At 42.3% G+C, this 26,361-nt stretch overlaps 3 protein-coding genes and 1 pseudogene across 4 annotated transcripts in view; 2 read left to right on the top strand and 2 right to left on the bottom strand.

The window, feature by feature from the left end:
* LOC115436318 (zinc finger protein 239-like) overlaps window positions 1-20,579 on the top strand; it is a 161,233-nt gene extending 140,654 nt beyond the window's left edge. Inside the window, exons 1-3 of one of the 2 annotated variants that reach the window (XM_030159163.1) lie at window positions 6,904-6,937; window positions 17,754-18,232; window positions 18,479-20,579. In XM_030159163.1, coding sequence (XP_030015023.1) covers window positions 17,834-18,232; window positions 18,479-18,838 — 759 coding nt within the window. In that variant the 5' untranslated portion in view covers window positions 6,904-6,937; window positions 17,754-17,833 and the 3' untranslated portion in view covers window positions 18,839-20,579. Of the gene's footprint in view, window positions 1-6,903; window positions 6,938-17,753; window positions 18,233-18,478 lie in introns of those variants that run through there. The other variant, XM_030159162.1, reaches the window with a different exon arrangement.
* LOC115436275 (zinc finger protein 664-like) overlaps window positions 1-26,361 on the top strand; it is a 1,196,486-nt pseudogene that overhangs the window by 402,210 nt on the left and 767,915 nt on the right.
* The window catches only part of LOC115436332 (zinc finger protein 850-like), a 308,536-nt gene that overhangs the window by 204,546 nt on the left and 77,629 nt on the right, over window positions 1-26,361 (bottom strand). The gene's annotated exons all lie outside the window — the stretch shown is intronic.
* LOC115435240 (zinc finger protein OZF-like) lies at window positions 1,444-11,919 on the bottom strand. The gene is made up of 3 exons (XM_030157520.1): window positions 11,839-11,919; window positions 1,977-3,086; window positions 1,444-1,578 (listed from the first exon to the last, which is right to left on the bottom strand). The coding sequence occupies exons 1-3, from the start codon at window positions 11,917-11,919 to the stop codon at window positions 1,444-1,446; spliced, it is 1,326 nt and encodes a 441-aa protein (XP_030013380.1).

The following is a 26,361-nucleotide window of genomic DNA, read 5'->3' as shown; positions in this document are numbered from 1 at the left end:
CCACAGTATGCAGTCTACAAATAAAGTCACCTTGTTCTGCCCTCACTATGTGTGAAGCCACCCTTGCAGAGCGAGGCAGACAGTTAACAACAGAAGGTGAAGAAGAATCAGGAAGAGACCAATTTGTGTTTTCTTTCTTTCCCTTCTTTTAATAAAATACAAACAAATACATGTATTACAATGTGTGCCGAAATATGTTTCCACTGTAAGCACTTCTTAACTTTTACCCATCCTTTTTAAATGCATGAATTAACAACCATACATGAATTAAACAGCTAAATATTCCAGCAATTACAAACCAATGAAATAAGCATGTACAGTATATAAACATTATGAAACTACCTTAAATATGCAATAAGGGGCACAAGAAATGCAGTAATCTTGTACAGAATGTACACTGTAAAACATGTTTTTCTGAACTGCATTAACATTATATGTAATCTAATTGGCATGAATCAAAAATACTCCAGTGCTAATAATATGCACAAGTTTCTCCCGGAGTGCACAAATAATTTGCTAGTAAAGGAAACACAGCAATTGCTACCAAATAACATCCACATTAGCTCTGAACTGAGTACATACAAGCTAGCACTGACACAAAACAGACTGCCACCTGACTCAAATATTAGCAGTGAACAGAACGCTTCTACCACAAAGTGAAAGCTTATTTGTGCTCTGTAAAAGATGCTAGCAATCATGCTTCTAAGCTAATGACAAAATAAGGTAAAACTAACTTACAGACATATACTTGCCTAGATTTATCGACCAGAATGAAAGCTGCACATAACTTCAATGGCGTGGCCAAACAGAATGATAACAGTACATACAGGGCGCCCACAGATGGCACCATTCAACAACTTTAAGAAAGGAACACACCTATGAACACGAAAGTTAACAGAAAGCTGTTCAATTCAGCTAACAATGACATTACGGTTGTAAAAGTCCGTTCACATCAAACCCTGAGCGCTTACCGCCTGTCTCTCCAGAGTCTCAGTGAGTCATTCACACTGATGATTCTTCTCTGATGGTATCCACGCTGTAACAAACTCCTCTTGCTGCTGTTGCCATGGTGTCCAATAAGCCCCCAGTACCCAACAACATTAGTGTCCGCCATTTTAAAGGGTCCAGGAAGGCACACCTAATTTATAAATTGGTTCCACCTGGTTTCTCCCGCAGAAGTTGGGGTAACAGGCAGTACAATGAGAGAGAGAGAAAAAAAGAACAGATATATGTTCAGGGGAGAAGCCAGGAGAGTTTGGGTTCCAGGGGAGCCAGCAGGTGTCCTCTGACCCGGAAAGAGAGCAACCATAGTCCGAGCAGGACCAGGTCCGTCTGCTCCAGGTATTCAAATTCTCCTCTCAAGAGTCCTGGGTCCACACCAGTCCACTTCCAGATTCTTCACTTAAAGTCACATTAAGTCTTTTCCTCCTTTCCTTTTTGCTGTCACTTCTCCTGTTGATCAAACCTCCGTCCATTCTCTCCTTTGTTTGAGTTTCCCTCCACCACACAGCTCAGGTGGGTCTGATTTCTACCCTTCCCTTCCCCCGCCTTACCAGTGATGTCACCTCCTGCTTCCTGCTACAGAGTGGTGCATTAGAACACACTTCTGTACTCTGAAGACAACAAAACACAGCTTTCAGTCTGGTGTTTGTTTTCACATCTGGATCCTGTGAAGCCTGATCTGGAGGTTTTGAAGTCTGATGTTCTTGTCAGTAGAAGTGGGTGCTGCTGGTTCAGACACACTGTGTTTTCTTCTTCTCATCTGATGCTGAGGTACTGTTTGGTCCAGACGTTGATGATTCACATCTGCGCTGATGATGGGAGAGAGCAGGGGATGACCACAATCTGTTTGGACATGGACTCCAACTGTTTCGGTCACTTTTTGTTTGGACACTGATTGACTAGAGTCTTACTTTTTGTACAGCTGTTCAGTTTTTGTCTTTTGTGCAAATGTCTGACACGTTTATGCTTGGTACATTGTGAACCTGTAACAAAAGATCTGTCACAGGATCTGAACTGTTGGGATCCTCTGCAATATGGGTCTGTTGGTGATACTTGTAAGAGGAAGATGACCAGCATATCTTTGTGCACCTATCACAGGGGTACATCAACTTCCTCTGGTGATAATGTAAAGCAGAAAAGGACTTGAAAGTCTTCCCACACTGGTCACAATCATATGGACTTTCTCCAGTGTGGATGCGTTGGTGCCTTTTTAAGTAAGTTGCTGTGGCAAAAGTCTTCCCGCACTCATTACAGTCATATGGTCTTTCTCCTTTGTGGATGTGTAGGTGCTCCTTCACCACACTCATTCTGGTGAAAGTCTTCCCACACTGGTCACAGTAAAATGGTCTTTCTCCAGCGTGGCTACGTTGGTGCCTTTTTAACATACTTCCTGTGATAAAAGCCTTCCCACACTGGTCACAGTCATATGGTCTTTCTCCAGTGTGGAAGCGTTGGTGAATTTTTAAGTAACTTGCCGAAGTGAAAGTCTTCCCACACTGGTCACAGTCATATGGTCTTTCTCCAGTGTGGAAGTGTAGGTGTTCCTTCAGCCCATTCATTGTGGTGAAAGTCCTCCCACACTGGTCACAGTCAAATGGTCTTTCTCCAGTGTGAATGCGTAGGTGTTCCCTCAGCACACTCATTCTAGTGAAAGTCTTCCCACACTGGTCACAATCATATGGTCTTTCTCCAGTGTGGATGCGTTGGTGCCTTTTTAAGGTACTTGCTGTGATAAAACTCTTCCCACACTGCTCACAGTCATATGGTTTTTCTCCTGTGTGCATGCGTAGGTGTATCTTCAGCCCATTCATTGTGGTGAAAGTCTTCCCACACTGGTCACAGTCATATGGTTTTTCTCCAGTGTGGATACGTTGGTGTTTCCTCAGCCCACTCATTCTGGTGAAAGTCTTCCCACACTGCTCACAGTCATATGGTTTTTCTCCAGTGTGCATGCGTAGGTGTATCTTCAGCCCACTCATTGTGGTGAAAGTCTTCCCACACTGGTCACAGTCATATGGTCTTTCTCCAGTGTGGATGCGTTGGTGTTTCTTCAGCCCACTCAATCTGGTGAAAGTCTTTCCACACTGGTCACAGGTGGGTCTTCCATCCATGTTTGCTGGAATCAGGTGATCTTGGTCTTCCTCCAAAAATTAACTTTTAGGTTTCAGTTCAAATCCACCTTTGGCTTCTTTCTACATGAAAACACACAGAAACAGAAGAGGTGGTCACTGAAATGCAATAGAACAGAACAGAACAAACACATCTGTTTGGAACCAGATTAAGCAGATAGACAAAATCAACTAGTTAGGCAATCGATGAGACATTTTCAACACAACCAATATTTGATGGTTTCTCCTGAAGAGATTTGTATGAGACCAGAAAATAACAAATAATAACAGAAATATTGAAAGATGTTGAAAATGTCAGGTTCTCTCCAGTGTTGGAACATTCTTTATATAGTTACAAAATCAAAAAAACACTGAAAATAACTGTTTACTTTCGTCACTGGAACTAATTTTTTATTATTATTATTATTATTATTATTATTATTATTATTATTAATAATAATAATAATAATAATAATAATAATAATAATAATAATAATAATATTGCTTTAAAGATTTGCAGGAAATTTTGAGGGCCTGAATATATGAATGTACAAATTAGTTCTTTTGTACTAGTAGTAGTAGTATATCCACTGTTAGTACTTGTATTTGTTGTAGTAGTATAACCACTGTTAATACTTGTATTTGTAGTAGTAGTACATCCACTGTTAGTACTTGTATTTGTTGTAGTAGTAGTATAGCCACTGTTAATACTTGTATTTGTAGTTTTATAACCACTGTTAATACTTGTATTTGTAGTAGTAGTACATCCACTGTTAGTACTTGTATTTGTTGTAGTAGTAGTATATGCACTGTTAATACTAGTATGTGTGGTAGTAGTATATTCACTGTTAGTACTTGTATTTGTTGTAGTAGTCATATAACCACTGTTAATACTTGTATTTGTAGTAGTAGTACATCCACTGTTAGTACTTGTATTTGTAGTAGTAGTAGTAGTAGTATATAAGTAAAGTAAGTAAAGTAAATTTTATTTATAGAGCACTTTTCACAGACAGAGTCACAAAGTGCTTTATCAATTCAAATCAGAATCAAATTAAGTTTACAGAGACCCAACAGAATCCTTCAGGAGCAAACACTTGTGATTGGTGACAGTGGCGAGGAAAAACTTCCCTTTAACGGGCAGAAACCTGGAGCAGACCCAGACTCCTGAAGGATGGCTGTCTGCCTTGACCAGTTGGGTTAAAGAGAGAGAGAGAGAGGGAGTAAAGGAGGAGAAAAGAGAGAGCGATAGAGATATAGAGAGACTGGGGGGGGGGGGGGGGGGGGGGTGACACATGGAGTACGTTATGATGAATACATAGAGTGTAATCAGTCTGTGGTGGTCCTGGGTCAGGTGGGAGACTAAAAAGCCTTTGTGAACAGGAGGGTTTTGAGGTGTTTCTTAAAGCTCTCTACAGAGTCCATGGACCGTAGGTGTAGAGGCAGGTCATTCCATAGACGTGGTGCCACAGCTTTAAAAGACCTGTCACCGCGTGTGCTAAAACAGGTGCGTGGAACCATCAGCAGGTGCTGTCCTGAAGACCTCAAGCTACGAGTCGAGCTGTAGGGCTGGATCAGGGAAGCAATGTATGCAGGGGCCTGGCCATGTAGGGCCCGGACAGTTAGCACAAGAATTTTGAAATGAAGACGATATAGAACAGGGAGCCAGTGGAGAGATTTAAGGATGGGAGTGATGTGGGTTCTCCTGTTTGTGTGGGTCAGGAGCCTGGCAGCAGAGTTCTGGACAAACTGTAGACGGGCCAGCTCCTTCTTGTTTAAGCATGTAAACAGGCTGTTGCAGTAGTCTAAGCGAGAAGATACGAAAGCGTGAACGATCATCTTGAGCTCAGTTATGGACACCATAGATCTGAGTTTGGAGATGTTGCGTAGGTGGAAGAAACAGTTTTTGACTAGGTGTTTGGAGTAGAATTCTAAAGACATGTCCTGGTCAAAGATGACACCCAGATTCCTCAGTTTTGTCTTTACCGAGGAACTCAGGTCTCCAAGGTGATGTTTGATCCCTGGGATTGCACTGTCCGGGGCAATGATGAGGGTCTCAGTTTTGCTGGAGTTCAGCTGGAGGCTGTTATCATTTAGCCACTGCTTCAGCTCTGACAAGCAGTTTGTTAAGGAACTCAGTTTGTGGGGCTCAGAGGAGTTAAAGGAGCAGTATATCTGGATGTCATCCGCGAATAGATGATAGGAGACATCACTATACTGTTGGATAATGTGGCCAAGTGGGAGGACATAGAGTAAGAATAGGACTGGTCCCAGGACAGAGCCTTGGGGCACACCACACAGTAGATCCGCTGAGTCAGATTGGAAGTTGTTTATTGACACAGTGAAGCTTCTGCCGGTCAGGTAAGAGGAGAACCAGTCTAGCACATGACCTGACATCCCTACCAGGTCCCTCAGTCTCTCAATCATTATGGTATGGTCCACTGTGTCAAAGGCCGAGGAGAGATCTAGCAGGACCAAGACCGTGGATTTCCCGGAGTCGGCCGCCATCAGGATGTCACTAGACACTTTTAATAGTGCGGTTTCTGTTGAGCGGCGTTGTCTAAACCCAGACTGAAAAGTGTCATAGATCTGGTGTGTCTCCAGAAAAGCTGTCAGTTGTTTAGACACTGCTTTCTCAAGAATTTTGGCCAATAGGGGGAGCTTTGAAATGGGCCTGTAGCTTTTGAAGTCTGTGGGGTCCAGTGTGGTTTTCTTTAGTTTAGGTTCTATGATGGCCTGTTTGAAGGAGCTGGGAAACAAACCAGTTGAGAGCGACAGGTTAAAAAACTTTGTGACCCATGGTCCAATAGTGTCAAAGACACCGACAAGGAGCTTATGGGGGAGGATGTCTGCAGAGTTGGAGGAGGGTTTCGTTTTGGATAAAAGTGCTGAGATGTCCTCCAGTGTCACAGGGTCGAAAGAGGACCAGGTTTGCAGAGGGGGATCAGATAGGGTCAGACGGCCAGAGGGTGGTGGGGTATATCCACTGTTAGAACTTGTATTTGTAGTAGTCGTATAACCACTGTTAATACTTGTATTTGTAGTAGTAGTACATCCACTGTTAGTACTTGTATTTGTTGTAGTAGTAGTACATCCACTGTTAGTACTTGTATTTGTTGTAGTAGTAGTATATCCACTGTTAATACTAGTATGTGTGGTAGTAGTATATCCACTGTTAGTACTTGTATTTGTAGTACTAGTACTAACAGTCATGTACATTTGTTCTAGTTACTGCTCATTATTCTAACACCAGCTGTTCTACTTTTCAACAGTTCTACTTCACGATTTTGGCCAAAAATAAAATCCTGTTTTTTTCCTCTAAAAACTTCATCTTCTATTTTTGGGTAAAACTATAAAAGACAACAGATGTCGGCATGTCATTTTCTTGTGCAGCCCACAATGCAACGCACTGGCCCCTCCCTCAAATCTGTATCCACATTTCCATCGATCCAGGTCAAAGGTCAGATGGTGGTTCCACCTTCATCAGGGCTCTGTTTCTACCTCCAGAGGAGTTCCAGAGGTGGAACCAAACGATCCACCATCTCATTTACACAGACCACGTTCAGAAGAAAGGGGGAATATTCCAGAACAGAAGTGATGTGGAAAAGGAGCTGGAGATGGCATCACGGAATCAGAAAATTCAGTGATGGGCCCACAGAAGTGATACCAGTGTGAGTCAGTGACAGGCATCAGTCGTGTGTGCGTGTGTGTGTGTGTGTGTGTGTGTGTGTGTGTGTGTGAAGCCCATGCAGTTCTATTTGAACTGGGGGATCCGTGCGTGGACTATGGCTTACATTGGTATCACTACTGCGGCCCATCACAGATTTAAGGTCTGTGGTCATTACACAGACTTCTGTCACAGTTAGGAGGAGGAGCCGACAGTAACCCAGAGACACCAGAGACATGAAATGCATTAGACTTTTTTAAAAATCTACCTAATTAAAAAAATCTGATTTTGTTTCAAAATTGATCAATCGCGCAGCCCTACATCCATGTGTCTTCCCCCGTCTTTGTCTGTCTTTTGGCACCACTGCTGCTGTGAAAAAAACCCCCACTTTTTTCTGAGGCTGGGGCACCAACTGGGGGGGGGGGGGGGGGGGGGGGGGCATGACAACAGAGTAGAACAGAGGCACAGAAGCTGGGTCGGACGTTCAGAGCATGTTAAGCTTCACTTTCAGTTTTCAGTAGTTACGAGAAGAGTCTGCCTGCAGGACCTCCACTGTGGAGCCCCTCCCCCTGAAACCTCTGCTGTCAGACCCAGAAATTATGCAGTTTATGTCAGACACATGTCGCAATTACATCCTCCTTTGAAAAGAAAAGGAGGAAGCCCTACACTTAGGCTTGCACATGCTTTAACATTTTGCAAAGATAAGTGGTTTATCTACTTTGTCCGAAACAGAGAAAAGGCCTAAATGTTTATATTCCATGAAATAACTGTATGTTTTAATTAAAATGTGTAAATGTGTCACAATGTTACAGTCAAGAATAGGCTACTTGCCGTGTTTTAGTTCTTAAAAATGAAAATTACCGGGTAACAAACTTTCCTCGAAGAAGTTCCTGGTAGGGAGGCAGTACTTTTCAGATAACCAGGAATTCTTAGGGGCGGGGCCGTGTCAGGGCTCAAAATTAACTTTTTGACCTAGGAGCACTGTGCTCCTAACCCTAAAAAGTTAGGAGCACAGGCTAAAATCTAGGCGCACCACTATTATATAAAAAATTTGGAGAACAAGCAAAACTCTTGGCCATACCAAGTAATATTCCTATTAGGGCTGCACGATTTTGGCAAAAAAAAAAAATCCCGATTTTTTCCCTCTAAAAACTCGATTTTCGATTTTGATTTCGATTTTTGGGTAAAACTACAAAAGACAACAGAAGTCAGCATGTCGTTTTCGTGAGCAGCCCACAATGCAAGGCACAGCTCTGACCTCAAATCTGTGATGGTATCACGTGATGAACCCCCAGAAGTTTATTTTTTCTTAATTAAATCTTTATTGAATGAAATAGAGTATACAAACAATGTATGCAACAAGAAAATAACATAAGTTTGTCAGGGGGAATACACTATAATACAATGTCCAAATCAGAGCAAATACTTATGTTTTTTATAGCCTTTTTGTTTCCAGATTTATCTAACAGCTTTAAATAAAGTTCAACATCTTTCAAAAAATAAATAATATTTGTTTTTGTGTTACAGAACTTACATTTGTGAATGAAAAATTTAGCAAGAGGACTAAATTAATTATTTAAATTTTTTTAATATATATATATGTGTGTGTGTGTTGTTTTTGTTGTTTGTTTTTTTAAATTTAATTTAATTTAATTTTTTTTCCCTGGGTATCTGGGCCCACAGAAGTGATACCAATGTAAGTCAGTGACAGGCATCAGTCGTGCGTGCGTGCGTGTGTGCGTGGACCAGGTTAATATAAGTGATCCACATGCGGTTCTATTTAAACTGGGGGATCCGTGCGTGGAATAGACTGACCCAGGACACGCTGGAGGGATTCTATCCTGGAGCGGGTGGATGTGTGTGGGCACAGGGCTGTGTGGGCTCCTCTGCTGAGGCTGATGACCCGAGACCCGGACCCGGATCGGAAGAAGACAGTACGGTACAGATCCGGGACAACGGAAGATGAGTGATCCGCATGCAGTTCTATTTCAGTTGCGGGATCCGTGCGTGAAGCCATGGCTTACATTGCTATAAGTACTGCGGGCTCATGAACACATTTAAAGTCCGGCCATTACACGGAGTTCTGTGACAGACCGCTGTCACTGATAGGAGGAGGAGCCTACGGGAGCCCGCAAGCGCACGGCCCGCAGGCACGAGAGAGATGAAATCGATTTTACGATTTCCCTTTTTTAAAAATCGTCCTAATTAAAAAATCCGATTTCGATTTAAAATCGATTAATCGTGCAGCCCTAATTCCTATATGTATTTAAGCAATGTTAACAACCTAGAATAAAGTATTTGAATAGAGTATGAAGGAAAAAGCTTACATTGACACAGGTGCAAAACAATTGTCAATGTGTGGTATATACTTTAGTTGGTTCTTGGAGAAGAAAGACGAATCACACCATTATTTGCAACAACCAACTTTTTTATTTCATGGCCTAAAGGCCCTTAGTCACTGTGGTCTGCACCACGCCTGAAGTCAGGCCTCCTTGACGTGGTGCCAGAGTGTAGGTACTTCCTGACCGCTGGCAGTGCATCGAAGTCATGCAGTGTTGGACCATCCGCAGAGATGCGCACGCGAGGGGGCGGGGACTAGATTTTCCGCTTCAGTCAGCGGAGCGTGGAGCTTGTTTATTTTCAGCTGACGAGTTACTTCTGCAGCCATTATTGTAGGTGCACGTATTAATTTTCGCTCATTTTTTTATTGGCGCACCGTGCGATCGTAATGTCAAAAACAGTCGCACTACCGAAATTCTCAGGCGCAAGCGACCGTATTTCAGTCGCAGTCACGAGCCCTGCGTGTGCTGAGAACACTGATTGGTGGACTACACTCACAGCGTTTCCGCATTCCATTCACCTGCCACAATTTCATTCATTCTTTATTTAATTTCCACAAACTTTATATTATGATAATTCAAAAAATGGACCAAAAGAGAAGCTATGATAAGTGGACAGTCAACAAGGTCCAGGCTCTTTCGAGCGTTTTTGCCGGAGGAGGAAATTAAGATGGACTTTGAATCGCTGATACAAAATGAGTGAGATGTGAGTAAAAGCTGTCGGAGCCAAATATAAGACACAAGCCTAAAGAAATACAAGAAAAGAAGAAGAAACTTATGCAGGATTAAAAGAAACTAAAGGACCACAACAGTTGGAGTGGATCCGACTGTCGAACAAACCAGTGGTCTGTATATCACAGAAATATTCACTGTTTAGTTCCTTCCATGCTGTAACAGAAGTCAGCGGCACATCAGCTGTTTAGTCAAAAGTCAGGTTAACCTAATGCTAATGCTAATGCTAACTGGTCAACAGTCTGACGCTAAACCTAAATCAAAGAACTGGATATATTCATGTTGTCGCCGTGAGCAGAACACTGATTTGTTCTTTATATTTTCAGATTTCCACCTGAAATGGACCGGACAGACTCGCCTCTTTTTCCGAACCCAGGCCTGTTTGTGCCCTTGTCCATAGTCTCCTGCTGTTTAAAACAGCCCAGGTCACACATGTCACAAGTCACATCATACTGGAAGGAAACTGTCATCATGTGCTCTGTTTTTCATTTATGCATTTTTATAACTTTTCATGTAGGAAAGTGAAAAAGGGAGCGGGACCATGGAGTTCCAGACCGGCTGTCCTGGACCAGCTGGTTCAGACACTGGTCCAGAAGCCCAAACCTTTCACACATGTTTATTTGCTTTTTAATCTCAAGGCACCTTTTTTCTTTTTTTTTCTTTTTGGCACCTTTTGTTTTGTTTCAATTTTTAATTAAAAAAAAAAAAATCTAACCTAATATTGTCTGTTCATTTACAGGGCATCAAAAATATGAGTATAAGTACTTTTATAAGAAATATGCAGTCAAATTAAAAGCAGTCATTTGAGTAAATGTGCCTGACTTTAGAGTTGAACCTGGACTATATCTATAAAACAACAGAAATGAAACAGAACCATCCATCACACTGAAAGTCAGATGTGATTTAGTTTAAGGTAGGAGAAGTTGAAAATACATGTTCTACCATTTTTAAATACAAATTAAGGATATGTAATGATGGTTAACTTCATTTAAAATGTATTCCAGATGGATTGAGTGATTCAACAACCAGTAAAACGTTAAACCCAAACTGTCCACTTAAAGTGCTGTGTCATTTTATTGAGTTAGAGCTTAGTTTGTGAATGGACATGAACTGGACTGCACTTTCTTTTACCCCTCCCTCATACATCATCAACCTGATTTGAATAAATTACCCTGAACTTTGGGTGTGATGGAAACACAAAGCACACCAAAAAAAATGGTATTTTGATGGAAAAGGGTCTATTTAGGATTGAGGAGATGACGTAATGACCAGCGTCCCCACCCCATTTTGTCATTTTGAACTTACAGGTGTGAACCGTCCCATAGCAGTGCATTCATTACCTCCGCCAGGAGGTATTGTAATCACTTTGCTTTGTGTGCATGTATATTTGTTAGCAAGATAACTCAAAAAGTTACAGATGGATTTTCATGACATTTTCAGGAAATGTTGATACTGGCACAAGGAAGAAATGATTAAATTTTGGTGGTGATCGGGGGTGTGTGTGTGTGGGGGAGGGGCACGGGGGCCCCACTGATCGGCCCTGGCGGAGGTCTGCGTTGTCTTTTCTAGAAAAGCACTTGGAGAGCGCAGACCTCCGCCAGGGCCGATCAGTGGGGCCCCCGTGCCCCTCCCCCACACACACACACCCCCGATCACCACCAAAATTTAATCATTTCTTCCTTGTGCCAGTATCAACATTTCCTGAAAATGTCATGAAAATCCATCTGTAACTTTTTGAGTTATCTTACAAACAAACAAACAGGGGGCGGGGCAGATCTGTCTTGGTGGAGGTCTGCACTCTCCGAGTGCTTTTCTTTTTGTTTTTGTAAATTGTCTTTAAAATCCGTCCAAACAAAGATGCCTGGGAGACACTGCTGCGTTCAGAACTGTTCCAGTTACTCCCGTGATTGACACAGCAAATGTAGAGACCCAGAGGTATGTTATTTTGGGTTTATGACTAGTTAAATGCATTTACATTTACACACACACTAACCAGGCCAACACAGAGTCCAGATCCCTGCACCAGTCGGAAGCTGGTGAACACCAGTAGCTCGTAGGGGTCTGTATCCCTCATATCTTAGATCTAATGGGCTAAAGTAATCACCAGGCCCGGACTGGCTAATTGGGAGGACTGGGACAGTTCCCGGTGGGCCGGTATAATATTTAGGCTGCGAGGGCCAGAGTTCACTTTAAATATATATTTAATATTTTATTCTTTTTTTGGGGGGGGGGGCTCAGTCATAGCACTGGGTTGATCACCTAATCTGCAACCACTGTTCCTGGGTCCCACCCCCTCTACTAGCAGTCTGGTTTTTTTTCTTCCTCTTTTTTGCAGACACACTGTGACCTGGCGTAATCTGTCCTTGCATACAGTTAGTAGCTCTGTACTGTAGCTGTGGAGCATATACGATCTGGGCTCTGTAGGCTGTCGATGGTCAGCTGTGTTTGCTGTTTGAAACATGGAGAATAGAAAGAGCAAGGGTGATGAGGAGAAGGCAAGAATTAAAAAGAGGAAAGCTCTGGAAGCAAACGCAGCCAAATGTGACAAAATCAGCAACTTTTTCACAAAAACGACCTCCTGGTTGGAAACAACTAACGAGGACAATGAAACGGGTAAACCACCTTTCAGCTAGTTAATTATCGAGTCAATGAATTGTGTGGCATTGTGGCGTGTAACATAACGTTATGCAGTTTAAATAATAGTATGATGCGACGCCACATAACTGGGAAATTTTGTCTTGTAGCTCCTCAGAGTCAGAAAGCAGATCCAGCAGCAGACACCAGCCATGAGCCCACAAGTCCAGAGTGGGCAGGTAGGACTGCTCATAGAGGGAAGATTATTAGAATAAATAGGCTCCAATGAAGAGTATGGTGTAGGCCTGTTCAATATGAAAGGTGCTCTGAGATACTAGATGATTCAGCACTACATGAATGAAACTGACACCAAGGCTTTGCAAAATAGAAGATTTGTGCTGAGAATTCTGACCATTTTTAAAATGTGCTTTAGTGTCAGAAGCAGAGCCAGGAACCAGTAGTGATGAGGGGATTGTTCCTGTCAGGATGGAAGGAAAAGGTGAGCTGTTGGAACAGACTGTGTGAACAAGCATTAGTTCCAGTAAAACCACTTTCTATACCCAAACCATAGTCCTGACCTATTTTAATTTTTATTATTGAAAGTGAGACAGTAAATACACAAAGCCCACAACTGAAAGGCAATAGCATAAAGTAATATCAAATAAGCCTGCATATTTTGCCAATGTAAATATCTGAATTGGTTAAGTAAGTCAAAATGTCTGTAGATATTATTTTTTATTGTGATACAGGTGCAGGTGAGTCTAGAGAAACTGGAGGAAGTGTGAAAGGGAGAGCAGAGTCTACTGATGACAGAGGAGCAGCTCAGCAGCACAACCCTGAACCACTAGTCAGAAATAAGACAGATGAAGATAACATGTAAGGTTAGAATTGGTCGTGATCTAAAGTGGGCCGGTCTGAGGTATGAAACTCCAGGGCTGAAAATGAGTCTCAGTCCGGCCCTGGTAATCACTACACGTAGGTTATCTTAATCTAGATTGACATTCTGTTCCCAGTGTCCACGGCAGCCCCGTTTAACCCAAACGTAGTGCATTGTGGGATTTTGATCAGTTTTTCCTCCATATTCTAGTTTTGTTCCATAATCGGTGCACTACGTTTGGTCCAAGCGGGGCTGCCGTGGGCACCGAGAACAGAATGTAAACCTAGATTTAAACATCTGTCCCGGTGCACTCACCAGAATTTACATCCACTTTGACAGGTGACATGGGAATTAAAAAAAACAAACAAAAAAAAACAGGATTAACATTTAACTTTACTAAACAACCAGAGCATGTTCAAGCAGCGCGAGGACTGAAAAGGAAATCCATCCAAACTCACGTGACCGTCTCCGCTTCACTGCACGAGAGTTAGGAGCTCCGGTACCGGCTAACTATAGCGGAGAGCACCGAGATATCCGACTAACATCGAGTAGAATGAAGTTGGATGAACCCGCTTCACGGCTTGTCTCTGGCTCTAACAGCAAAAACAAAGGAGGAACAAACAGGGCTGGCACTTCCTGGAATGACAACAGCTGCATTCTGATTGGTTGATTACTCAGCCTTCTGACCATGGAAAGTCTCGCGTGTCTCAATAACTGAGCGAATTGTTGTTATTTAACGAACTATTCACTTATGTCAGTTTTGTTTTTGCTAAGGGCCTTATTCAAAAAGCAAAACTGATGTAGCATTTTCCGCGGTACAACTTTTTTTTCTTTTCTTTTTTTTCAGTGGTACAACTCCCTACAGCAGCAGCGCACTGATGACGTTTTCGAGCTGCGACGCACAGACCTGCAGACCAGAGGGATGAACTGGAGTTGGAGCCGGCAGGTTGTGTGGAAATAAAGTTTCTCCGTGACCCTCTATGGATATAAGGAAGTCTGCGTAGGAGCCCGTATTGTTTTCAGGTGGATCTACATGATGGAATGGAGCGAGTGTTGAGTTTGAGCAGCTGTGAGACGGAGGAGTTGAACATGGAGCAGCATTAGTCCGGAGATAGCCCCAGGCAGCAGAGCCACAACCAGGAGGAGGAGAGTCCCACGGCAGAGTGAAGGAAGTGTTCCACAGTCCGACTGGATAGAACAGCACAGGGAAAACTGTGGAGGGAGGGAGTGAGTGGGAAACCGGCAAAAGGAGAAGAGAAACACAGGCAGCAGGTTAGAACTAGAACAGGTAACTCTAGTGCAGTGAAGCGGAGACGGTCACGTGACTTTGGATGGATTTCCTTTTCAGTCCTCGCGCTGCTTGAACATGCTCCGGTTGTTTAGTTAAAGTTAAATGTTCATCCTGTTTTTTATTCCCATGTCTCCTGTTACAGTGGATGGAAATTCGGGCTGTGTGAGCTGCACTAACGTCCATGAGCAAAGTTCTGTCCAACATCCCATTCTGGTGAGTGCACTGTGTTCTGTTTTCAATAAAAGCTCAAAAATAGCCGTGGGTTTCAGCTTTAGCCTTTGAATCACCGTGGCTGCTGCCTTCCATACACACAACAACAAAAGCACCTCCTGATTCTACCATACCGTGGTAAGGGTAATGTTCGACTGCCCTCTGGTGGTGAAACTGAATTGGTGCAAATCACTCCTATCAACACATCCCTCTGTCTGTAGATGAAAACTGAATAATACCAACACAAGGCAATCACAGATTGTACTGTAGCATCTAAACTGACCTCATTATCAGATGTTTACACATGAACCACTTTGAACATTCAACTCTCCTCACCCCAAACTGTTCCCACAAAGTTAGGAGCATGGAATTGTCCAAAATCTCTTGGTATGCTGAAGCAAGAGATTTTGGAAAATTCCAAATCGGGATTTTATTTTTGAGCAAAGTCATGCAGCCGTACATGGATGAACAGCAAACTGAAGTAGAACTATTAAAAAGTAGAACAGCTGGTGTTAGAATAATTACCAATAACTAGAACTAATGTACATAAGTGTTAATACTAGTACTACAAATACAAGCATTAACAGTAGATACACTACTACTACAACTGCTAGTACAAAAGAACTCATTTGTACATTGTTGAATCTGCATCAGTTTTCAAATGTACAATAAGAATATCGAGTTTTCACGCATATTCAGACCCTCAAAACTTTCTGCACAGCTTTAAAATAATAATTTTAATAATAATGGAGAACATTACAGATACAAAAGGCCCTTTGCTGCCAATTCTCAGCACTCAGACCCTAATGATGCATTTAATTTATCTAATTTAGTTCCAGTGAACAAACTAAACAGGTATTTTCAGTGTTTTGCAATTTTATAACTATTCACAGAATGTGCCAACACTAGAGATCTTGAACATGTTTCATCAAGTGCCTAACTAGTTGATTTTGTCTATGCGCTTAATCTGGTTCCAAACCAGTGGTGGACCGTGCCTTTCCCACCTAGGCCTTCAGTAGTGCTCTGTCTGAATCAATCCACCCCTCAGTAACTATTTTATGGTTATAAAAACCATCTTACTATTCAGACCAGGAGGTCACTCGGGCATCTTCGGAATTTTTTGTCGTGACGTGCATTGTGGGAAACAGAGGCTTGCACTGCGCAAACCTCTCAGGCACCTGCAGCGGCAGCACGAGCCTCCGTTTCCCACAGTGCACGTCGCGACAAAAAAATTCCGAAGATGCCCGAGTGACCTCCTGGTCTGAATGTAAACACATGGGTTTTGTTTACAGTGGATGGCACTTCGAAACTGTTCACCGTAATGCAAGAGGTTCAGGTGAATAATCACAGAAAGACTTACAGATTTGTGATACTTAGGCCCTGACTGAGGTTTTACAGATTTGATGAAAAATTGGTCAACGAAAGTCTCCAGCACCTTTAATGATGTCCAGCTATTCTTGAAAAGTCTGTCTTGAAAATGGCTTTCACAATAAATCTGCAACCAAATCTATTTTTTCTCCCCTCCTTCACCCTCTCCGTCAAATGACACATCAATCATGTCACCAAAACATCCTTCTTTCATCCTCACAACATTGCACACCTCTGCCCCACCCTGTCCCACTCAGCTGCCGAAACACTCATCCACGCTTTCATCACTTCCAGACTAGATTATTGTAACAGCATTCTTGATGGCCTTCCTTCCACTGCCCTCCAAAAATTACAGTATGTTCAGAACACAGCTGCCCGGTTACTCACCCACTCCTGTTCCAGAGATCACATCACACCTGTCCTCCGTCAACTTCACTGGCTCCCCGTTCAACAGCGCATTAACTTCAAGATCCTCCTCATCACCTACAAAGCCCTACACAACCTTGCCCCCTCTTACCTGACTGATCTATTACACCGCCACTCCCCTACTCGCCACCTCCACTCCGCTGATGCAAACCTTCTCACCCCCATTACCAAGACTAAGTTCCGTACCCTGGGTGACAGAGCTTTTGCCATCACCACCCCAACCCCCTGGAACTCTCTACCCCTTCACATCCAGAAGTCTGACACACTCACCTCATTCAAAAGCCAACTCAAATCTCACCTCTTCAGATCATCATTCGAAAACTGACTGCCTGTTCCACCTCATCCACCCTCATCTACCTTCACTTGTGTGTTTTCTTTTGTCCGTATTATTCTCTGTATTTGTTCTTTGATTGCCATTTAGTATTAACTCCGTATCTGTCAACCTGTTTGATGTGTGATTGTCCCTTGGCTGTTTATTGTAAAGTGTCTTTGAGTACTTAGAAAAGTGTTATTTAAAACTGATGTATTATTATTATTATTATTATTATTATTATTATTATTATTATTATTATTGTGTTTTGACAAAACAGCTGTTAAACCAATACAACTATATTTCTGTTCGTACAGCTCGCTACAGATGCAGTTTGCTAGCTTTGGCTAGTACACTCTCTGACTATCCAGTCAAAGGGTGTGAATACGCTGATGTTACCGAACACCTGCTAGAGGGCCTTTGTGTCGCCAACTCAAAATCTGATTGGTTGAAGCAACAGTTTCATCAAGACTTATGTTTTGCTAGAGGGCCCGCAGAACTGATTGTGAAAGCCTCCAGGCAGATTTCTGTGACTTGGACCCTGCCTGGCAACAAATGATGGCTGAAATGTGATTGGTTAAATGCTTTAATATGAAAATACATATCTGGAAGCAGAACAAACAGGGGAAAAGCTATGAAAGGAAGCAGACAGACAATTTGGAATTACTGAATAAGTATTCATGGACAAAATATAATTAGCATCATTCTATGATTCCGATATTTTTTTAGGCCAGCAGAGAAGGCCTTGCAGGCCCTGACGGCCCACCACTGTTCCAAACAGATGTGTTTTTTGTGTTCTGTTCCATTGCATTTCAGTGACCACCTCTTCTGTTTCTGTGTGCTTTCATGTAGAAAGAAGCCAAAGGTGAATTTGAACTGAAACCTAAAAGTCATATCTGGAGGAAGACCAAGATCACCTGATTCCAGCAAACATGGATGGAAGACCCACCTGTGACCAGTGTGGAAAGACTTTCACCACAAAGAGTGGGCTGAAGAAACACCTCCACATCCACTCCGGAGAAAGACCATATGACTGTGATCAGTGTGGGAAGAATTTCACTTTGGCAAGTAAATTAAAAAGGCACCAACGCATCCACACTGGAGAAAGACCATATAACTGTGACCAGTGTGGGAAGACTTTCACCCAAATGAGTTGGCTTAAGACACACCTGAGCATCCACAAAGGAGAAAAACCATATGGCTGTGACCAGTGTGGGAAGAATTTTACCACAGTAAGTAACTTAAAAGTGCACCAACGCATCCATACTGGAGAAAGACCATATAACTGTGACCAGTGTGGGAAGACTTTCACCACAGCAAGTAACTTAAAAGTGCACCAACGCATCCACGTTGGAGAAAGACCATTCAACTGTGGCCAGTGTGGAAGAACTTTTACCAGAATGAGTGGGCTAAAGGAACACCTGCGCACCCACACTGGAGAAAGACCATATGACTGCGACCAGTGTGGGAAGACTTTCAGTTTGGCAAGTCAGTTGAAAAGGCACCAACATGTCCACACTGGAAAAAGACCATATGACTGTGACTACTGTGGGAAGACTTTCACTTTGGCAAGTAAGTTAAAACGGCACCAACGCATCCACACTGGAGAAAGACCATTTTACTGTGGCCAGTGTGGAAAGACTTTTACCAGAATGAGTGTGCTAAAGGAACATCAACGCATCCACACTGGAGAAACACCATATAACTGTGACCAGTGTGGAAAGACTTTCAGATCCTTATCTGCTTTACATTCTCATCACCGTGTTCACCACAAGAAGTTGATTTACCCTGGTCATCTTCCTCTTACAAGTGTCACCAACAAACCCATATTGGAGAAAATCCCAACGAGTGTAGATTTGGTGACAGATCTTTTATTACCGGTTCACGGCGTACCAAACACGAATGTGTCAAACATTTCCAGAAAAGACAAAAACTGAACAACTGTAGGAAAAGTGAGACTCTAGACAATCAGTGTCATAACACACCAAAACAGTTGGAGTGTTATCAATGGCCAAACAGATTCTCGTCATCCTCTGCTTTCTCCCATCATCAGTGCAGATGTGACTCATGAACGTCTGGACCAAACAGTACCTCAACAACAGATGAGAAGAAGAAACACAGTGTGTCTGAACCAGCAGCACCCACTTCTTCTGACAAGAACACCAGACTTCAAAACCTCCACATCAGACTTCACAGAATCCAGATGTGAAGACAAACACCAGACTGAAAGCTGTGTTTTGTTGTCTTCAGAGTACAGAAGTGTGTTCTAATGCACCACCTTCACAAAACAGTGACATTACAGAAGCTCCACCTACCACCAGGTGAAAAGTTCAACTAGTGGAGGTCAACAAGGACCCGGTTTCATTGACTTTGTGGACATTGAATCAGTCAGAGGTCGCCTTCACCGAAAATATTCCATCATTGACATATTTTTTTTTAAGATGATGGAAAATTCTGAAGGCCTTCTGTAATTTTGACAGATTAAAATACTGAGTGTAATCTACCAAAGAAAGGTTTCACACAACACTGAACAGAACCTGGACCAGGATCGCTGGTCTGTCTGTGTCTGAACAAGGCATCAAACAGTCCATAATAGCATCCTACCTGTATAGAACCCTACAGCACCCGTATAGAACCCTAAAGATTCTAGGATTGAAGAGGGTCACTGTCAACTTCAACACACCAGTGCCATCTAGTGTCCAGGTTGACACTTCCATCTTCTTCTGTTTTAGTGAATGCATTGAAGTCAGACTGAGGAGGGAACTTCACTGCCATGCATTAGACATTTGTACTGAAATAATCTGATTCTGACTGATTACAGATCTTCTCTACAGTCTTTATTTCAGCGCTGATTCTGATCAGAACTCTACGGGGTAAGGAAGCTGTCCAAATATTCATGGACATAAGACAGATGTGTGTGCATATTAGTCTATAGTTGTGCACAAATACATATGTGTAAACTCTTGAATGAGTTCAGTCGTATAAAAAAAATGTATTGTGTGTATTTTATCAGAATACGAATAAATAAGTTTTGACATCAGGAATTACAAACACAAAATGCAATTTAGCGATTGCGCGTTCTCCATCACGAATACGAATTCACCAACGTGACTACTGAACCCATTCCAGAGTTTATTTGACATCAGCCTTACCCCATAGACACTGACTTTACTGGTTTAGAATGTTCACTCCCAGTTTAACACAGCTGGACACCATGGTTCAGACTGGTTTAACTGGATGCACCTGCACAATCCAACCTTTGTCCAATAATGGAGTGTGTTTGTGGTCATTTGTCAGTGCCTGAGGTCTACATGCACTTGAATCCCACTGAAACCAGCAAAACCACTGACTCTAAATGTGGATCTGGTTTTCAATGACAAAGCCAGGGTCTGAATGACAGAAGGTAGAAAAGGAGGCCAGGACACATCGAACAAACACACTGACATTAAATATATACACACACAGTGGAAGGAGACAACTGGTCTAACTGACTGACCCATGATGGGGAAGAATCATCCAAAATCAGAGGAAAATAATCAGAAAAAGCCAACGTATTTATGCAACAGTAAGCTTTGAATTTTAAATCACTCTAAAAGGTTAGCTTTACTACGACGGCGTATACGGGCCACATACGAAAATAAAAACACAAGTCACTATGAGAAGAAAGTCATAAAATATCAAAATAAAATCTGAAATTTTACGAGAATAAAGTTGGAGTTTAACATGAGATTAAAGTTGTAATATTTCGCAGATAAATTTTCAATAGTGCGATAAAAAGTCATAATTTATAAATTGTAAGCCTTAAACCTTGTTGATGACAGTTTCATGTTACAGTGAACGCAACAAGCGAAGCATTGACTTTCACTTCTGTCGGAGTGGCCGACTAATGCTAATGTGTTGATGGTGGGCGGGGCTAATAGGCTCAGTATTTGGCCTTTGTGCGTAAACCACAAATGAAAGTACAACCTCACAAAGTGTTCGAAGTTCTCCATTATGAGACCAGTGGGTACGACTGTATTCTGTAAATTATGATATTTTTCACCTATTTTTAAATTACAATATTATTCTCGTAAATTATGGCTTTATTCTCATAAGATTATGACTCTTTTTTTTTAATTTGACTTTGTTCTCATAAAATTATGGGTTTTATCACAATATTTTATGACTTTATTCTCATAATATTTTTGTTGTCCTACGTGGACCTAATACCCTGTTGTACTTCACAGAGGCTATTGTGATAAATTGGATTTTATCTGTATTTTTAATGGTATTTGATGTTATTCTCAGCTCTTTCTCCATCTTTACTTCACTGTGAACATGTATTTGTACTATTTTGACAGTGTTGTAGTCCACTTTTTTGCAGTAATTGGACCCAAATCTCCTTTTCACTCTCACTGTCCATGAAATGAACATGAATGAATCCACTATTGGCCGTGGCCTCCTCTGCTATATTCTGGATTTCGGACTTCTTTTCCTGTTTTAATGCTGCCTCTGTGCTTCCAACACACATTAGTTGACATTCAGTTGAAGCCAAATCAGTTCACTCCACTTTTTCTGCCCTTTCATTTGGTTCATTGGAACTTCACTTGATGAGCAGAAGTTGTTCAAGTGTTGATATGTTTTGGATTTTAACCCATAAAGACTCAGTGTTATTTTAGTGTCAGTTCCCAAATGAAAGTTTCTCTGTATTTAACTTTTATTAAGTGATTTATCAGCATTTATTCTAATATTATCCTCTGTCTTTTGCATGTTTTCACTATAAATCCTTTATTTTCTATATTCAAAAATAAAAATAGATCAATAATTGAATGTAAAAACAAGTGTGTCCATCCAGTTTTATTGATCCAACTCCATGGGTTTATTAGTTTTTCTTCACTTTTGTTCAGTTTGTGTCTTATTTTGTTCATGTTACATTGGTTTATTATCCATTTTTACTCATTTTATTGATCACTTTGGCTGCTTTTCTTCATCTTGTTACGTATTTGATTCTTTTTGACTAAATTTTGGTTCATTTGTTGCTAATTTTTTTCACGTTCTTTAGGATTTAGTAAATATTGTATTCATTTTTGTTTCTTTTTTATTTCATCTATATAAACCCAGTGTGTCCATCCACTGTCATTGATCCAACTCCACTGGTTTTACTGGTCAATCAGTGTTCAAGGATTCAAGGATTTTTATTGTCATTTTCACTGTGCACTTACATACACAAGAGAATGAGATTTCGTTCCTCAGTCTGTGACTCCAGTGCAGTAGCAACGGCAAATAAATAAATAAACATCATCATAAATAAACTGGATTAAAAACATCAGAAGAAAAATCCAAACCAGATCAAATCAGTCCATTGGTCCATAGTGCATTCAGTCTGTGAACTCGACAGGTGACTAACTGTCCAGGGTGAGTGTGGGGGTGTATGTAGGGAGGGGGGTCAGCCCATAATAAGTCTTATCACCTGGGAAACCAGCTGTTCAGCCTCCTGCTAGTTTTACAGCTGATGCTGCTGGATCTTCTCCCTGATGGCCAAAGGGAGAAGATGTGATGGAAGGAGTGGAATGGGTCCAAGATGATTGGGGGGGGGGTGTCTCTGCTGATGCAGTGCTGCTGCTATAGCTCCATCAGGCAGGGGAGGGGGCACCTCCGGTTTTTGTGTCTGTCTTTGACCAGTGTGTGAAGCTGCTTTTTGTCCTGTGCACTGCAGCACCTGAACCAGGAGGTGGAGCCATAGGTCAGGACACTTTAGACAGTGCCCCTGCAGGAGGTGGGGAGGTGTGTGGTGGGGGGGCCTGTTTTCCTGAGTCTGTAGAGGGGGTGGAGCCACTGCTGAGCTCCTTTCAGGACTGCCCAAGTGTTAGTGTTTGAAGTGAGGTTGTGGTCAGTGTGGACCCCCAGGTACTTCCCACTGCTGACCTTCTCCACAGCAGTCCTGTTGATGTGGAATGGTGCAGGATCCTGTCTACCAGACCTCCTCAAATCCACAACAACCTCCCTGGTCTGGTCTGGTCCACATTGAGGAAGAGGTTGTGGGAAGTGCACCATGAACTCAGCTGTTTGACTCCTTCCCTGTATGCAGACTCACTGTTCTCCTTCATGAGGTCCACCACCGTCGTATCATCTGCCAACTTCAACATGTGGTTGCTGCAGTACCTGGCAGTGCAGTCCAAGGTGAGCAGGCTGAAGAGCAGGGGACTCAGGACGCAGCCCTGTGGAGATCCTGTGCTCACTGGGATAGTCTTTGATGTGCACTCGTCCACCCTAACTGTCTGCTGTGGCTGAGTCTGGAAGTTCTAGAGCCAGTGTCAGATGCTGTCGTCCACCTTCAGGAGCTGCAGCTTTTCCACCAGCTGCTGCCGGATGATGGGATTAAAGGCACTGCTGAAATCTATGAACAGCAGCCTGGTGTAGGTGTTCTTCTGCTCAACATCAGACAATGGGAGGTGGAGCATGGTGGAAACACCATCATCTGTGGGTCTGTTTTTTCTGGAGGTAAACAGTAGCAGGTCCAGGTCAGCAGGAGACTGTTTTGAATGTGCTGCATGTAGAAGATGACAGTGTTTTTGTCTGTGTTTGACCTTTCCGAAGTCATTTATTATAATATTATCCTCTGTATTTGGATGTATTTGTTCATTTTGTTGCTTAATTTATACTTTTTTAGTTCATTTTAGTTCAGTTTTTGCTTTTTTTTTTTTTTTTTTTTTTTACATTATTCATTATTTTGTAAATTTGTTATTCATTTTTGTTAATTTTAGTTACAGTAATATCAGAGGCATAGAATTGGGTAGGGACACGTCTCTACCAATATCCACCCACTACTGTGTACTCACTATCAATCCAACCACTGTCCGTAGTGTTTAGTCAATGATTATGGTACACAAAGGGTTAACAATCAATCTCTGCTAGAAGTCCAACCCCTAATCTATATATCGCTGTCCGATTGGCTCTGTGGTTTTGCTATCATATATGTGACTGGCTGTGAGCGCTGTCACTCCATCAGCTTGTAAAAGCTCCTTCCATCCTGCCAGTCGGACAGGACAGGAGGCAGTTCAGACTGTAAATAAATGTGGGTTTGAACCAGGGTGGTGAGTTTAAAGTCACCAAGTCAGAGCCGTCCAATCATCACCCAGAGAAGACTGGTTCCAATAATACAATCATCTGGATTACAATAAGAGAACACAGTTCAGAAAAGGACTGAGGGCTGAGCTGCAACCAGGGGGGTTCTGCACTGCCAGGGCTCTGGAAAAGGCTCCTCCCACTATTACCCACTACAACCAATCACTGCAAACCTTAAGGCACACTCCAAACTCAGCACGCTATCGCCCTCTACTGGAGGCACTGCAGTTACACATTTGCTTGGCTACACAACCTGTCCTGCACCGCAACCCACAACAAGTAGAAGCCCCTCCCCTCACTACACTGTACAGATAAGTTCCCCCAACTAAGCCTCCGCCCCCACTGTCCAACACATTCAAATAAATACAATGATACAAATATACACCAAAGGAACTATTACTGAACTGGCCCACTGGACCGACTGCCTTTTTCAATACCAAACCCAGAGTCTGTCCCTCCAGTAATCACGCACACCTGTTCACATTCACACACCTGTTCTCCATCTGCTCAGAAGACCACGCCCACCTTTAGTTACATCACAATCCCATCAGACCTGCAGTAAAGTTCCTCCAAACCTTTGACAGTAAATGTGTGTAGATTGTGTGTGATTGGTGGTGTTTCTGAAATGTCAGTGTTGGACTGTTTCCGTTGGCGCTCCAGCCTCACATTACACAAGTGCTACTGAAGTTCCATTCTGAAGAGTTGGACTCATTCATACGTCCACGTTTGGGCGTATTCTGCAGATTTCTGAGGTTTATATGTCATACTTGAACTCCTCTCTTCTATGTGTTGTACTAGTCGTGTGTGTGTGTGTGTTTTGTGTGTAGGTTGTGTGTGTTTCCTGTTGCTTGTGTGTTTTGTGTTGACTTCCTCTCCTACCCTATGGCCGTCTCCTCCCTCATGTCTTTCACCTGTGTCCATTCAACCCCTGTATATGAAGCCCATGTGTCTCCTGTGGTTCCTGTCACATGGTCCAGTGTGGTCCTGGTCTACATAGTGGTGTTGTGGTGTTTGTCTGTGGGTTCCCTGTTGTTGTTCAGGTGCTTTTTCCACCTTGGACCCTTGTGTTCTTCCTCCTGTTGCCTCATGGTTCTGCTGCTGGTTCAGATCCATTGGATGAAACAGTTCACTGTGGACTTGAACTGGTTTACCTCGGACCGTTTCTCAGCCTGTATCGTTCTATGTCCACTTATCGTTTATTCCACAGGTGTCAAACTCATGTTAGTTCAGGTTCCACATTCAGCCCAATATGATCTGAAGTGGATCAGAACCAGGAAAATAAGATCAGAATTATAGAGAAAGAATGTCAATTACAAACTTTTCTCTGTTTCAGAATGAAAAAAGTCCAATTACATTAATAAAAGAATTACATCTACAAGCTATCCATTAAAAATGTGAATAATATGAACAACCATGAAAAAACTGGGATTTATTATTAAAAAATAAGTGCAATTTTAATGATACTGTGTCTCAGTTTATCATTTTCACGTACATTACAACGTACAGATCCCAGTGAATCTACAAATACACAAAACATTTAATAACAGGCAGAATATTGGTCCAATTACACTGATTTATATGAAGACATTTCAGGTTGGTCTGAATTGTTAAGATCATTAAAATAGTTTGTGAAGGTAAACTTTTTTTTTTTCCCCACTAAAACAAATAGAAAACTGTAGTTTTCAGTCTTTGTGGATGTTCTGACAGTATTTTCCTGCTCTGAGCTCAGATGGAATTGGTCTATGTGTCCTCTGAACTCAAATGGTTGTTCATATCTTCAGTGTCATTTGGACATTTCATAAACTCATCCCATGGGCCGGACCGGACCCTCTGGTGGGCCACTTTTGGCCCACGGGCCCCATGTTTGACACCGGTGGTTTATTGGGTTCACCTTGATATTTGAACATTTGATGGGGTCCATTTCTGATTGTGTGTGCAGACATTTGTGCTGATATGTAGTGTTTGTGTGGTGCTTTTGAACTGGACTCATTTCTTTATTTAGTGTCATTTCACTCACACACACTAAACGTATTAGTGTCAGTTGTAAACTGTGCCGTTGTTGGGTCGGTCCAAAGTCAGTGCTCATGTCCAACATTACTGACCCCTGTCCAGAGAATCAGTGTGAAGTGGACCACAGAATGAGCCTTCAGAGCAGATCTAGTGTCTGTGTGCTATTGAATGAGTCCAGATGTGTCCCCTGGTGTTTGTGGGTTTAAGGCTGTTCTCAGATCAGTGTGTGAGGGCTGACAGCTGCTCCTGTGTGTGTGTCCATGGATGGGTGAGTGTTACTGCCTCCAACACTGGTCCAACAAACACCACAACATTTACAACCAGGCTCCAGCTCCACTAATCCAAC

This window comes from Sphaeramia orbicularis, chromosome 16, assembly GCF_902148855.1.
Source record: "Sphaeramia orbicularis chromosome 16, fSphaOr1.1, whole genome shotgun sequence".
NCBI lineage: Eukaryota > Metazoa > Chordata > Actinopteri > Kurtiformes > Apogonidae > Sphaeramia > Sphaeramia orbicularis.
This window is presented reverse-complemented; position numbering and strand designations above follow the sequence as displayed.

What these genes read in the sequence shown, in the direction of transcription:
- LOC115435240 (XM_030157520.1), bottom strand. Translation starts at nt 11,919, where the DNA reads ATGAGGGATACAGACCCCTACGAGCTACTGGTGTTCACCAGCTTCCGA. An exon ending in CTGGACTCTGTGTTGGCCTG is followed by an intron (nt 3,087 to 11,838) that starts GTTAGTGTGTGT and finishes ACCTGTGACCAG; the next exon opens with TGTGGAAAGACTTTCACCAG. An exon ending in TTTTGTTACAGGTTCACAAT is followed by an intron (nt 1,579 to 1,976) that starts GTACCAAGCATA and finishes ACCACTCTGTAG; the next exon opens with CAGGAAGCAGGAGGTGACAT.